The sequence below is a fragment of the Bradysia coprophila genome, unplaced genomic scaffold, assembly GCF_014529535.1.
Source record: "Bradysia coprophila strain Holo2 unplaced genomic scaffold, BU_Bcop_v1 contig_138, whole genome shotgun sequence".
Taxonomy (NCBI): Eukaryota; Metazoa; Arthropoda; class Insecta; order Diptera; family Sciaridae; genus Bradysia; species Bradysia coprophila.
The window spans coordinates 2,484,884-2,500,302 of NW_023503409.1; the positions used below are offsets into that span (position 1 = coordinate 2,484,884).

Below are 15,419 nucleotides of genomic sequence, written 5' to 3' on the forward strand. Positions count from 1 at the left end.
TGCGAAACGAATGAAAACGGATTTTAAACGTGTTCACTCCATTTATTGCGTTCACTTTGTTCTGTCAAAGACCGTTAATATGTCATAATGTAATTCACGTTAAGCGCTGAAATTCAAAATGTTACTGAGAACTGAGATAAACAAAATCAAAGTTCTGAAAGAATTAACGCAGTAAGTCCGCTGAAAGTTCAAAATTAAACGTGTCAAACACAAATCAAATGCAGCGTTGTATGTGTAATTCAGATATTCTCGGAGTGAACTGAAATTTATTTTTTAATTCATTTGTTCCTCTACCGTTCACGCAAAATTCGAATTTTGAAACGCACTTACGGCGTGAATGAAAGCAAGGTTCTGAAGGAACAGGTTAAGGCGAGTGGCATTAAAGTTGTTAAAAACACTCATTACATATTGTGTAAAAATTCAACTTGAAGAAAACAATTTCTATATTAAGTTGAGATCGTCATATATACAAGGCTGTATACCTTGGTAAACTTGGGGAGGACTTGGGAAAAGAATTCCTCTACTATGAAGTTGTCAAATTTAAGAATCCACCTAATACGAAAATGTATGAAACTGTCAAATTTTGTGTGTCACCCGCGTATCTGCACCTGCGTGACCTCTTCAGAATACAGCCTTGGTCCTTACGAAGGTGAAACACAAATCTTCACAATTTAGACATGCATATTGAAGAGTCAACTTGAAAACAATTTTTTTTTGTTAGGTTTTAATAATCATATAAAATTGTCCAAACCTAGTTGGCGCTACAGGTAAATTTTGATTCCACCGCCTTCGTGATCAACACGAATGTGTCATAACCGAGATCGTAACTTGTTCCTTCTGAACCTTGGAGGGGATCACGAAGTTAACCAAATTTCTCTGTGGCGCCGGCGCAAATTTTGGTATGATGAAAGCTAAAAAAAATGTTATCCAATGTAACTAACGTAAGAAAACGTTAGGATACCCACGATGTAAGTGCCATCACCCATCAGCCTCGTTATCAACTGAGAGGTATCTTAAAACTTGTTCTCTCCGAACCTTGATTGCAGTAGCGTTTTGATAATTACATTATAGCGCTACCTCGTCACATCTCTAGGCGATAATCGTTCGCTTTTTTGTGTGCTACTGTCAAAAAATTGTTTCCCTCTTTTCCGTTTTCTCGTTAGAACAAGATAACAAGGAATATTAATTGATTTTAGCTAAAATTTACCAATCAATTCGTAAAACTACTAAATAAATCATGTCATCAGATGTGTCATACAACGAAATACCTAGTGGCGACGAAAATTCTGAGAATAATCCCGGAAACTCTTCTCGAGAATCGCCAGATGACTCATCCCAAGAATATTCAGAGTCGTCAATATTAACATCCGACAAAGAATTCGGTCCTGAAACAACACGGCCGAATGAAGTTGATGATTTGGTTGAATTGCCGGTGGCATGGGTCCCTACGTTTAAGGAAAGAATTGGAAAACTGATAGGTCGCTTACTGAATGACTCCCAAAAGTTTTGTGTCAGCGGTAAAATGACTGCACCGCCGATAGTTAGCATTTCACTTCCAAAGGTTAGATATGAACATTAAGTTCGTGAAGATTGATGAAGGATAAAGTCATTTTTAGGTCAAGAAATTCATCTCGTTTCCACTGTACGAAGATATGTTAGCCTTCATAATTCCTGCTTTTGAGCAGTCAGCATTCGGCCGAGGTACAGAAACGATTGTGGACACAACTTTTCGAAATTCTTGGGAATTGAGTAGCACGGATTTCGAGGTAAATGCAAAAAATGGTCTTTTTGCGGAAAGCATAATGTACGCTGTGAATTCTGCACTTGTCACTAGGATTACAATTTTGTTCTAATTACAATTTCAGATAATGAACACGGGATGGAATTCATATTTAATCGATGTACTAATGCCGCTACTTCAACAAGATCTACGTCTCGAAGTTGGGTTTCGGTTGTCCTTGTACAAATTGTTGCTGTATAAAACTGGGTCATTCTTCAAGCCACATCGTGATAGTGAAAAAGATGCTGGGATGTTCGGCACGGTGGTGATTCAATTACCGTCAATTTACGAAGGCGGAAAGCTGATAGTTCGGCACAACCATAAAATGGAAGAAGTCGACAATAGTTCGGCCACGACTTCACAAAATGGATTCTGCATTTTCTACACGGCATTCTACTGCGACTGTGAGCATGAAGTTCGGCCGGTTACAGGAGGCGTTCGGGTTTGTCTGGTGTACAATCTTGTGCTAACTGGTGAAACACAGACGAAATCTTTTCCATCAGCTGCACGATTGGAGCGTGAAAGTCGGGAGGCTGATCTAGTGGATCTCCTTAGGAGTTCGTGGTCGACCGACAGGAAATTAGTTTATTGTTTAGCACACAAGTACAGTCAGAAGAGCTTGTCGCTACACAACTTAAAAAGTACCGACCGTTTACTTGGCCAATTTTTCTTAAAATACGCTGATTCATGTGGATTGAAAGTCATGATTGGTTTTTTAAAACGAAAAAAGTATCGATATGCCGAAGCTGTGCCTCGGAAGGTATCACCACGCCCTCGTCGTGAGCCTAATTACATGTACCAATATAACTTGGAAAATGGATACGAATACCTTAATTGGAATTATAACAGCTACGATGATGACCAGGATGACATTGCCACAATTTCAGATGTCGATTCAAATGATCCGACGGTAAATTTTTACGATGATTATAAACTCAAACATCTAAAATCGCTCGACCAAGAGCAGCACAGTAATCTCCCATCACTATACGTTGATTTTGAGGGGGAGGTCCTACCCGAAAACAGTTTTCAGGACATTAAAGCATTCCATGAGGATCAGAACGAGACCGGAAACGAGGGTGTTCAATGTTCGAAATTTTATCAATGTGCAGCAATTGTGGTTTTTCATCGCGATGATTTGGTGCCGGTCTTGGTGCAGGGCCACGCTAAGCTAGCTAAGATTGAAGAAACATTTCTAAAGGAATTCAATAAGCAGAAGGACAACCTCACTAACGAGAATATTAAAGAGAAGTGTTTAAAATGGAGTCACGCCACGATGGACACGTTTATTAATTCGTCTTATGGTGATAATGTGATGCAAAAATGGTCGGAAATGTTTGAAAATTTTCTGATGTTGGATAACATTGAACTGTTGCAGAAGTTCTTGAAGATTCAAAAGTTTGAAGAGGGTAATTTCTCGTATTTGTACAGAATTTGCCAGAAGCATGGTTGGAATGCGTTTTCTGCAGATATCAAAACAAGATTCGAGAAACTAAGAGCGGAACAGAGAATCATTACTTTGCAAAAAATTATCGATTACGAGGATACTGCAACGTCTGATGATACTGAACGGCAAACTATTATTCACAGCTTGATGAACGAAACATTAAAAAAATTCGAACACGAACTAAAACATCCACCTCGCGAACCATGGCATCGATATTCACCGAGACCCCTGAAAAAAGACCAAATAACGGAAAAAACACGAAAATTTTTAATTTCATTGTGGCCACTTGCAAACAGAATTAGTTTCCAGCCTCTTGTCGACTATGCAAAATCGAAATCGATGAATATCGCTGTGCCCGCGCTGATTTCCGTCGCAAAAAATGATGAAAATATTCGCAACGATCTCTGGTTAGACGTTGCGGACCATTTCAAATTGAAAATGGAGATTATTCTAAATGAACCGGTCGAGCCGACGTTTACGTGGAAACAAAATGTTAACCTACAATGTCGTTGCAAGGATTGTCAGTTTGTTGAAGAGTTTCTGCAACGGCCTTTCCAGCAGACTTTGGATTTTTTCGGAAAGAAGCCGATAAGGAATCATGTGCAACAAACGATTGTTGGGCTTGCAGACTTAAATATTTTTACCACTAATTCTGGTGTGTTACGCATAAAGAAACTAAGAAAAACTGGCGAGGTTCAGTCAGAGGAGCGAAACTTTGTGTCGTCCAATCTATCAAAAATTACTTCGCTGATGGCAGCTAAAGCAGCTAAATAAATCGAGACTTGTGCGTCTTTATCTGTTAAATTTTTATGTCTTTTTCCTAAAAAATTGTTAAATAAATTTAATTTTTCATTTTATTAATTATCTGAGTTTCGTTTATGAAATTTTTTGGAACAGGGAAGAAGTTCAAATGACCAAACTTTAGAGTTAATTGTATTCTTTAGAGCCCACATCCTCCCTCCTTCTCCAGGAGAAGGTCTCTTTAAATGTAAAAATGTGAAGTAATGTTTACAGCTAAAACCTAACACTAATTTGCAAAAAAAAGCATAAAACCATCGCACTTCAAGCAAAAGTGACAGCTGCCAAATAGAGGACTATTTTGTATAAAAAATGTTTCCAGCTTTTTTTACAGTGCCAAAATTTGTTTGATCCACTGTCCCGATTCAGTATTCTATTTAGAGTATTACTCACGCTTGAAGTGCGTTGATAAAACACATCGATCATGTGAAAGTCTTTACATGCTTGCTAAGCGGGGCGAAAAAGAAATGTAAACCCACGGGGCGAAAGCTATCGCTTTCGCCCCTTGAATTTGACATTTCTTACTTTCGCCCCGCTTAGCAAGCATGTAATAGTTATTTACGTGCCTGTTTTGGACGTTGATTTTAGGCAATTTCGCGAGTTGTAGCCCGAACGAAGTGAGGGCGACAAGCGAAAGTGCCTAAGATCAACCGTCCAAAACAGGTACGTATACAACTTTTCATGCCGAGAGCCTAAATTACGAGAAAATTTCTGTAATTTATGCCCAAGGCATGAAAAACTATATACGTCACTCGAAAAGTAACTTTCTGACTTCTCCCTTGTAACGTAATGTACTATTGTTGCTCTTTCCTTCGAATTGTTTGATGCTGTAACGGAACGTTGATTTAATGAAATTAATTCGTTGTAAAACCGAAAGGTTGAATCTTGATGATTGACTCGCATTGCTATGTTAAGTTTACTGAATTATTTTGATTATAATAAATTTCTTTGACTTTGACTTTGATAAAACACATTTATGCCACTCAGCATGAATATGCAGACTTTGGAAACTTTAGATGCCTCTGTGGCATAAAACTATTATAACGTAAGAAATGTTTGGATTTGATACCCTTGTTTTGGTCTTCGCTAGCTTATTTCCTCTTCTCTTTCGCTACATTTACATTATACTCCTCAAACAGCAATTTGATGTCACTCATAGCTTTCTCAACGCCATAGGTAAAACGTGCTGTATCTGTCACTTCGCTGCTTTTCACGCTCGAAATGTGAAAGCTAATATTGTTATCGCCAGAGATGAAGTATGCAACTCCATAGCCGTCTCTTGCAACGGGTCCGAAACCACCACCAGGACCAACCAGCTGAGGATATTTCTTGAGATCGATTCTAGCAGTTTGTCCGTGAGGCGTTTGGCTAGTCGACAATATCCACGGTTCCCCGATGACCTCATTTAGAAATGGTGACTCAATTTTCAAATATTTCGAAACCATGTACAGACAAAATAGATGTCGATCCACACCTCTGCCACACATCGCATCTGAATATGCAACACGATGTCGTTCGCAAGCAATTTTCAATAATCTCATGCGCTCGGCAGTGTTTGAATTTTTGTCTTCCATCGCCTTAACCCAAGCAACTGATTCCACCGAACAAGATCGAACGGTTTCTGTTCGGCCCTCGCGATAGAATCGAGTCATTGACGCTTCGTAGGTGAGTGAAAATTTTCCAGAATCACGGTAGTAAGCTAATTGGATAGCCATTTGGATGTAACCGTCCGGAGAAATACGACAAGTTTTGATGAAACCCTTTCCAAAGGCGTTATGAACTAAGTGTCGGTAGTCGACATCCTGCAGAAACAGTTCAGTTCAACATGAAACGTTACAGTTCATAATGTTTTACTAGATTCACTTACTGCTGCAAGCTTAAGTGCATCATTATAAGCACTGTCAATAGTTTTAACAAGTTCGTCAGTAAAATTCCACTGCAGTCTTGTAGGGGTAGGTGGGTTGATTCGCATTTCCCCAAGTAAATTTCCATTTGCATCGTAACTGTTATATCAAATTCTCTTTACATGCAATATTAGCAAAGCATCTTAGAGTAAAGAGCCCAAGAACAGAATGAATAAGTGGAGTGGAAGTGAATGTGCCGAAAAAACAAAATTCTGTTCGAGTGCTTGGTATTTTAAGATGAATTGCAATTACTCTTTAAGTTCGTCGAGATGCATTTCCTCCACCATATGTGCCACGACTGGCGCATCGGCCCACGTATGTTCTGCATTGAACGCATACTTTGAATGGAATTGGATTTAGTCATTAATTACGAAACATTTAACTACTAAATCAACTCACCATCCCATTGGTTCCAACTATCACTTGAAAGCTTTTGTCGAACCATCGATCATAAATATTTCCGTAAATGCTTTGATTGCCGTAGTACTGCATCTTTTCCGATCCGTGATCTTTTTCGTATTCATAAGGTTGATCGTGAAGCACAAGGAATACCGCTGCACTTTCAATCAGCTTAAGAGATACTTTGTTCGAACCTGATGCAAAATGTTTGTCTCGAGCTTTTGCCCAATTAGTTCGGTCCCATGCAGTTAATGACCCCAGATACTTTTCACCGTGTGACGCAACTTCCTTCCGGTTAAGAATGTAGTCGAGTTGATGTTGAATTTCGCGTGGATTGAACAAACGGTCGCCTTGCTGAATTATTACTTTATAATAGCAACCACTGTGTAAGACGACAATGTGTTTGATGTCTTCGTAATGTTCGATTTTGTCACATTCTATTCCAGGAACTCTAGCAGTGTTGTACATTCTTTTATATTGATTCGAACATAACGGAACAACGCCCTGTACCATAATTGGTTTCAACGTTTCCTTTTCAATTCGATCGCGAAATTGCAACATTTCGTGAACTAAACCTGCAGCTCTTGCTGCTTGCTTATGCGATGGAATTTGGAAAATGTCATAAGTGTGGTAATTACTGTTGATCATCAATGGTGATCGACCGCGAAGGTAGACATATTCTTCCCACCAATCAGATACGTAATTTGTTGTCCACCAACTTTTAAGTGTCAGGTACCGTTGCAGTTTTTTCCCAATACCATTCTGAAATTCCTTAGCTTCGTTCGTTATTCGCTGGTAATTCGCATCGTCACATAGAGGACGCATCGACTGTATGTAACGCTGGATTGTGCCTTTGAGATTTGGAACCGGTAAGGTTGGTAGTGTTGCTTGAAAACTGTATAGCGAAGGCCGGTTGAGCTTTATTAAAACTGAAAGGAAAAATTGTGCAAATGAAACTTGGACCTAGCCAGACAGTCGCAAGTTTTAACTGATCCTAGACAACAAGAAATTTGGAGAATTTCCTTCACCTACTTTTTAGCATTATTCCCCATATTTTTGTCGTTAAACTGACTCCTTTTCCTCTCGTTTCGAACATAAATCCATGGTAGCTTAAGAGAACTTTAAGGATGAATCTTAGGATGATGCACATACAGAGCCAAAAGATGAATCCAACAATGAAGCAGGCAGTAACATTCCAGCCAAACGAAGACCTTGAAAAATTTAATTTTCAAGAAGAATTTCCACTTTTAAATCAGCATTTACCCTGGAAGATATGAAACTACAAGTTTCACTAAGTCCAACGAAGTTTTCTCCGATGAGAAGTGAATTGCCATCACCAGTATGGAGATACCCCAAAACGTTTCGAGATGCGCTGGATAGACAGTGTTTCGCAGTTTACGCATTATTTTTGTCCTACGTTGTGTCCATGACCTTTTTCCGCATTCAAAATTAAGCTGCGAATTCTCGTAGTTATGATTTATCTCCGCATTGTGTTCCCTTATCAGCCTTGAATCCAAAGTGTCGTTGTGGGCTTTGGCCATGTCTGCACGTGATACAATAGTCTTAATACGCATTCATTGACAAAATTTTTGTTATCTTATCATAAGCACTATAGCAGTAGTAGAAGTTTATGAGATTTCTTCAGATTCGAAATAACAGTTGTTTGACATTGTTTGACGAAAAACCTGGCGAAAATAGTCTTTATCTATCTTTATGCGATGAAGATGGAAATAGTCGAATTTAATGTAGGTTGATATTACGAATTTTGAATTTGACTTTTTTCGATTTAGTATCAAATTCCACTCTACTTCATTAAAAAAAAATTAAAAAAAGGAAACCCCGAAACACTGCTGTGTAGAAAGACCATCAAGACAACGTAATCAATCCATTTCACCTTTTCTAATTTTTTAGTTTACTCACTTAATCAACTCACCTCGAAAGGTATAAAGTCTAAAGGTTTTATTGGAATATTTTATGTCTCTATGTCTTTATGAATAATTGGAAAATCTTTCTTCTGTGTTGCGTCGGTCACGGTTATGAGGAAACTGTAGACTGAATTCAGTAGAGATTTGTCTTTGATTTATCATAACTCGTTTCTATTAATTGCAAATTCTTATCATTTTTTTGTTCGTTGCGATATATGAGCTTTATCGGGATGGATTGATTGATTATACCAAAATATTTTGGTATTGCTACGTTTACACCATTCCTTTTCAATATTCGTTCTTATATTACATATGCACAATTCCAAGTGCAATATAAGGCTTGTATGACATTGTTACCGAATATTAGTAAGTTTCCGACACTACACAACGAACACTTTATATCTTTATGTGTGTACGAAATAAGACGTAGCTATTTATATTTCAATAACAATAAAATGACCTCATGGAGAATAAACGGATAAATGTGTACAATACACCCTTCTCTATGAACTTATCAATTGATTTCAGTTGTTTATATGACCGACGCGAAACTCCCAATGTGAATGAACGAATATCAATGACGCTGATCTAAATATGAAAACATTTAACCCCTCCACGTTTTAATTATTTTTTTGTGTTATTACATCGCTTTTATTGTTGCATTTAATAAAGCCTAAAAGGTCTTTCAACCTGATAAACACAAAGTACGATATTATTCATTTTGTGATTTCAATTTCAGCGAAAGACAGAGGAACTGAATCGATTTTACATACAAGAAATGAAAAATAATGTTACGTTAAGAAACATCCTTAAAATAATACTCATTTAAGAATCATCTTTCTTTTCGGCTTTCATATACCTAGAGTAAACAGGTTAAAAGCACCCAGCCAGTTATGAGCACAGAAAGAATGAGCATAAATGTACGCTTGAAATAACTGCACTTCAATCATGAGTGATCATAGTGGTAACCTGCAGAAAGTACTGGCTTTACAGTGTTTTACGTTTGTATGAAACAATGTCCAATTTCAGTACTCTATTTAGAGTACCTCTCATGCTTGAAGTGCGTTGTTGAATGAAATAAAACCAAGGGTAACTAAAATAAAAGGGGGCTTGTAACTGACCCTTTTACCCTATATTCTCAACATTTTCTCAATTTCACTTAAAACATTATTTATAATTCAAAGGGCCACAGCCTTAAAAGCGTTTTTAAAGAGACTTTTTAAAAATATTAGGAAAATGTAAAAACATATAATTTTCCATAAATTCCATAATAATAGTAAGCACACTCTGTTATAAGCTTCGATATCTTCGAGGTCATATTCCCATAGAACTGTTCTATTCTTCACATCCACAGATGTAATGCTAATAAGCATTTACTTTCCTTTACATTCACAAATTAATTATTTTGTTTCACAAAAAATTTGGCCTGGATCGATGAACTAAACATTTGAATTAAAGCTTTGGGAAACCGCTCAAACACAAATGCGGAACAATTGCTGAAGATGTCGCTATCGTCGCATACAATTGTCAGACGTCAAATTGCAAAAAATATGGAGTTCTAAAGTGTTTTTCTGTCCTAGTAATTGTGCGGCTTGATAAATTGCAAATATTAGCAAAAAACGGGATAAACAGTCAAAGCTTATACGAATAATTGGTGGAATAATAAAATGTATGTGCAGTAATCGCAAATTCGTTACACATTACATAAGTGTTCAATGTTTTATTCAAATTTTTCCTCAACCATAAATCATTCGATCAAATTTTTTTATTTTGATTTTTTTTTTATTCATCAAAAGTGCTTTAATTAAAATTATATTTAACTCGACTCGAGGAAACTGTTGTTACATTCAGTACCGAAAATAATTTGCTAGTTTTAATGTTAGTCAAACAATGGGCAAATGTTTGAATCGATTTGATGCCAAAATTTTCCTCTGTTTTAATTTTATTTTGCTAAACATTTCTGGCTAGGCTCAATATAATATATTGTGTATGAAGAGCTGTGCAAAAAGAAATGTAACAGGGCAAATTTCAATTTAAATTTTATTATCGATAAAAGAAATATAACTTTGTTATTATGTTTTACGATTAGCGTACTATATTAGAAAATTAGTTCGTAGGTTTAAATTTAGGTTCTAGTTTCAATATTATTAAACCATAGTTCGTAAGGTGTATCTACTGTATACCCTTAGTTTTAAGAAAGTAAACAAACGACATTGTTCAACTATGCGTGCAAATTGTGTATTGACGCGTAGTTTTTGTGCCATTAATTTTCTAAAAATGTTAAAACCTGCGTGTAAAAGGATTTCAGCATTACAAACAACGACCTATTTGGTTTTAATTCGCCTCATAATGGAAATTGGGGTAAGTTTATTAGCATCCGTTTTTTATTAAACTTTTTTTTTTGCTCTCTCATTTAATTATTTTAACTGTTTCCTATTTGTATGAAAATATGCTAATGCAGAAAAAAAGACTCTGTCAACATCTTCATTTGAATGCGAAAGGCTTATGTTTGTTTTTATCGTATACAATTCATCGGATTGGATTGTCGTTGAGTAATAAAATAATATCCGAATGTCGTCAATGGATTTTTGTGATTGGACCATGTTACTCATATTATGCTGATAGAATTGCGAAGATATAAACGAGACTTTTTCTTTGGTAGTGTGGATGAGTCCACAGGATCTTTTCTTATAAATGATTTTGATCTCTAAACGTTTCCGAATTGGTTTAACAATACTGTATTCACTGCTATTTTCGTCAAACAATTTATTTATCATCAAAATCTGTTTCTGTGAGTTATCAAATAATTTCTTGTCCCCACTACACGTTACCTACATTTTCGTATTGTTTTTCCGTTTACGTATCGTTTCCATTGAATGGCAATTTGTATTACGTTGTACCGTTTTTACCGTCATTACACAATTTTGTTTAGTGGTAAGGCTGGTTTGCATTTTTGTTGTTGTCAAGCTTTCGTTTATTAAGAGATAATGAGAATAAGAACTCAATATGAGATTCTGACTTTAACTAATTTTCGCTGACACATTTCACAGAAAGATATATTGATTCTTTGACATAGTTTTTGTTTGGATCATGCCCCAATCAGTTTGCTCACTTTCAAACTATATTTCAAGTCCTTGAAAAATTTATTACAAAATTGTCACCTTTCCGCTTTCGAATTTGGCCATAATGTTCCTAAAATACGTGCCGAATTGCCTCTTTGAATTGTTATTTAAATCTACTGTAACAAGACCATTCTAGCCCACCTGTAGCTACGGGCCTGGGTAATCTGTGGAGCGAGATTCCCCTGAAGCTACTCTCATTAATAATCCCAATTTGTCGATAAATTTCTTAGTTTCTAGGCCCATGCAGAGATTCAAATGCAATAGGAGTGAAAAAATAATTGTCTTTTTAGACGTATTATAATGATTGTGCTTTAACCTTTCTCGTTAATTGGCAACTGAACGTGATCTTTTGGGTTATTCTTTTATATAAGATGGAGCCAAGGTCAGATCCCATAAAACAGATCTCCACAGAATGATCAGACCTTTTACCGTCATCTCTATAGTTACCTGGTGGTTGCTACATACTTGGAAATCCTGCAGAAGAAAAGGCATGAGAAATCACTTTATTAACTTCATCAGAAAATTTGCAACTTTGGAAGCCGAAATTTGAATTATGACGGACGGCTCATTCCGTTTGTCCTCTTACTATACTATACTATACCCATATTTGATAGGTACCTCAATTCATAGACTTTACAGCCTTTTTATGAGGTTGGCAAATTGTTTCACAACATTCAACCCGTTGTGTGGGCCGATGACAGGGAAAATTTAAATCTGGCTCTCATTTAAATCAGCCAAATTAATTTGGTTAATTAGTTGCGTGCCTTCACCTATTTATCGCTCATGTCAACGAACCACTATGGTTTAAAAATTACAATTTAGACGAACAATTTTTTGTTTTCAAAACAGAGTGGCAATTTATTACAATGGATAAATTAAAGCCGCAGCAGTAATTAAGGGTGTTAGAGACCACACTATATGGAACAGAATTTTCTATTTAACCTATTTCTGTAGTGTAATAGCTACAACAATATTCTATTAAATTGTTCCCGAAATTTAGTTGTATGTCGTACTATTTACATCATACATCAAATTACTTAGGAAAATTTATGATTGATTACTCATGATCGAAATTAATTTATAAAATTGCTCTGTTAAACACAGAGCCCAATTATATGTGAATTTAATTTTCGCCGAATTCATTTAACTTTAACTAAATTTCCCAAATATTTTCCAACGGATGTAAACTTCACATTGCAGAATTCATATTTTAGTAATTTGATCGATTTTCTTTTACATGTTATAGCTCTCACAGCAAGCAATGAGCCTCGTGTATATTGTGTTAGGTATACGCGTATGCTCGAGTCATACACCCCATACAAGAAATGTTTGCTTTGGATGTGTACCATATCACGTACGACTTTCAAAACTTTCGAAACTCTTTACAAAACTTATCCATTCAATAACCGAAAAAAAAGAATTCGGCCGATTAGCGTCAAATTGTCGTACTTAGTTTAGCAATAAAATATTGTTACTTCTATAACCCCATCTTCACAATTGGTTCTTTAGCGGACAGGATACAGTAGTGAAAGCAAAACAAAATTTTAATCTAAATCTTATGAAATGGAAACATGTGCGATGTTAATCGATATGTTTCAATAACTTTTATACCTATTCATAGTTTGAGTTCTTAATTTTAATTACATGAAAACATCATAATGCCATGATCCTAGTTGAATATAGACAAATTACGTTAAATAAAGCTCAAAGGTCGGTAATTTAAAATGAAAATCATTAGAGATAAGAGTGAGAAAGTTAGGAAGTTGTGGTGTAATTATGATGAAGTCATTAGTTATTATTCATAAATTGATAAGTTATGTATTTCTGAGTTATATGTGATAAGTTAGAGCTTCCGTTCATGAGTCATACGGTAACAAGTTTTATTAGTTTCAATGTACAAATTCAAATGTAAAATTTAATAAGGAATTGTAACAGCAAAATGCTAAATTTGGTAGAAATTTCGACATCTTCTCTGTTTTGAACATTGAACTTAATTAAACTGAAACTGAGTTAATTTCTTGTGACTAACTGTAACTTCTTTTAAATAATTTTTTATTAGGTACATTTGGTTATATGATGATCAATAATCAAAGATACTCACAATCGATAATCAATTCCGATTCTTACAATCAATTCGAGTGTTTTTCTAATACCCAGAGGACTTATTGTATTGTGTTTAAATCAGTCAAATTAGAAGTAATTAACTTAAACCTCAACTAAACTTTATTTCAGTATTTGAACATATCTTTGCCGGTTAATGTTGTCTCTTGACGACTCCGTGTCCTAATTTTGCTCCAATAATATTGTACGATATTCAATATTGAACGATGCGTGATCACGCAAGGGAAAGACAATTTAACAATAAAGTTAAAAGCTTAGCCAAACGACCTACCCGAATTGGATTTTAATCCTTGTGAGACGTTGATTCATTTGCCGATGATGTGTCTATACAGAAGTTTCATTGTTATCAAAGTACAAATTTATTGGTTTTTCTTACATACCAATATGTCGAGAACGATGAAACTTTTGTATGGACGTATGAACACACCATAAGGAAAATTATGCTACAGTCGGGGAAATAAAGATTTCGGGATTTTAAGAGACATCAGCATTTCAAATGGCAATTGAGAGAATTAGAGAAATAATGATATCTCAAAAAAAAAACCGAAATCTTATTTCTCCGACATAAGGATTAATGCAGATTATCTTATGCTGTCGAATGGTGTCCTGTCAATGAACTTAATTTATCAAATGCGATTTATCAAATGATGTCTTTCAATATCTAAGTCTTACACTGAAAGTAGTAAGCTAAATTTTGATTTTAAACAAAACATTGGTCTTAAAACTCTTTCCGCGTTGTTGTGAATGGTTTTAGTTGTTCGATTTGACGGTATACAGTTCAGTGTGATAACATGTTTTAATCAACAAGGGAAAACATCATAAGTCCTTCAATCGAAGATATTCACAACAAGTTATCCAAATTTGTGCCCAAATCTGTGGGGCCTCTGAAAAATATAAATTGTTTAAACTCCTTATGAACTCTCACCCGATGTCAAAGTAGTTACACAACTGCGCAATTTTCTAATTCTAAGAGAAAACTTCGAAATTTATTATTTCTACATATCGTTCAGGGCTTACTATTGAGAATTTTATTTACTGAAATTACTGAAACGGTTTTCCTAAATTACCTGAATTTACCGAAGAAGATTCTAGGTGTTTCGATAAATTAACTCAAAGGGAATTTAAGACAATCAGCAAATTTTCTGTAATTTCAGTATAAACAGTTCTCAATAACAGGCCCTGGTATCGTTTCATAATACAGGATATACGTCGCGTTGCAAATATCAAGCAACAAATTCGTGTGTGAAACTAATAAATTGTAGCGAACGCCCAACTTTAACTAATCATAATCATGTTTCATTTTCAATTCATAAATCATTTCTTTATCTTTGAAAAGCTCTACCACTATAATGTTGTACAAATAACCAAATATTATATTCAATCTGCAGCATGAGACAAGTAAAAAAGGCTGCTCTCTGAAGAACGGTCAACTGAAACTCAAATTTCGATGTATTTACTTCTAGCTGCTATTTGTCGTATTATTGTACTCCATAAAAGAAAAACTATTAAATTATGAAAAATATTGCATTAGCGAGTCTGAGCGTATAACGTACAAAGAACTTTTTCCTTAAACATACTTTCTTACATAAACGTATGTTCATAAGTTATGCGAGAACAATTCAGTAATGTTATAAGGCTAAACTTTCTGTTATCTGAACTATATACCGCCTGATAAAACCGCATCCGAAACTCTCGTCTCTTGTTAAAAGAAACGTACCTAGTCATCGCTTTGGCAAATCGCAAAAGTTTTGGTGCTAGTTCTCGTTGTAATAACTGGAGTAAGAGGATATTTTAATTAAACTTACCACTTTTTGAGCAGAGCAGAAGAACATCGTACTCTTCAACTAATTTACAATCAAATTATGTTAGAGTTGTTTTTCATAGCGAGACTGCAAACGTACGAATCGATAAAGCAAAAACCTA

The 15,419-nt window shown here is 35.5% G+C and overlaps 4 protein-coding genes across 10 annotated transcripts in view; 3 read left to right on the top strand and 1 right to left on the bottom strand.

Moving 5' to 3' along the window:
• The first annotated feature begins 1,118 nt into the window (after positions 1-1,118).
• Positions 1,119-4,088, top strand: LOC119073453. The gene is made up of 3 exons (XM_037178949.1): positions 1,119-1,561; positions 1,617-1,766; positions 1,866-4,088. Exons 1-3 carry the CDS (start codon positions 1,238-1,240, stop codon positions 3,999-4,001), a joined length of 2,610 nt encoding a protein of 869 aa, XP_037034844.1. The 5' UTR covers positions 1,119-1,237; the 3' UTR covers positions 4,002-4,088.
• Positions 4,089-4,773: 685 nt separating this feature from the next.
• LOC119073459 (carnitine O-palmitoyltransferase 1, liver isoform-like) lies at positions 4,774-8,828 on the bottom strand. Of its 7 annotated transcripts, none has more exons than XM_037178957.1 (7): positions 8,611-8,828; positions 7,592-7,871; positions 7,361-7,539; positions 6,329-7,257; positions 6,182-6,267; positions 5,893-6,028; positions 4,774-5,827 (listed from the first exon to the last, which is right to left on the bottom strand). In XM_037178957.1, the coding sequence occupies exons 2-7, from the start codon at positions 7,867-7,869 to the stop codon at positions 5,117-5,119; spliced, it is 2,319 nt and encodes a 772-aa protein (XP_037034852.1). In that variant the 5' UTR covers positions 7,870-7,871; positions 8,611-8,828; the 3' UTR covers positions 4,774-5,116. The 7 variants fall into 7 exon arrangements, with proteins under 7 accessions (XP_037034852.1, XP_037034855.1, XP_037034856.1 ...); XM_037178960.1 differs by having other exon boundaries at positions 8,714-8,826; XM_037178961.1 differs by lacking the exon at positions 8,611-8,828 and adding an exon at positions 8,262-8,585.
• Positions 8,829-9,802: 974 nt separating this feature from the next.
• The window catches only part of LOC119073651 (neurocalcin homolog), a 64,476-nt gene continuing 58,859 nt past the window's right edge, over positions 9,803-15,419 (top strand). The window contains exon 1 of the mRNA XM_037179250.1: positions 9,803-9,922. The gene's annotated coding sequence lies outside the window, so the exon portion shown is untranslated. The remainder of the gene's footprint in view (positions 9,923-15,419) is intronic.
• Positions 9,952-15,419, top strand: part of LOC119073654 (neuronal calcium sensor 2) — a 59,302-nt gene continuing 53,834 nt past the window's right edge. The window contains exon 1 of the mRNA XM_037179255.1: positions 9,952-10,614. The gene's annotated coding sequence lies outside the window, so the exon portion shown is untranslated. The remainder of the gene's footprint in view (positions 10,615-15,419) is intronic.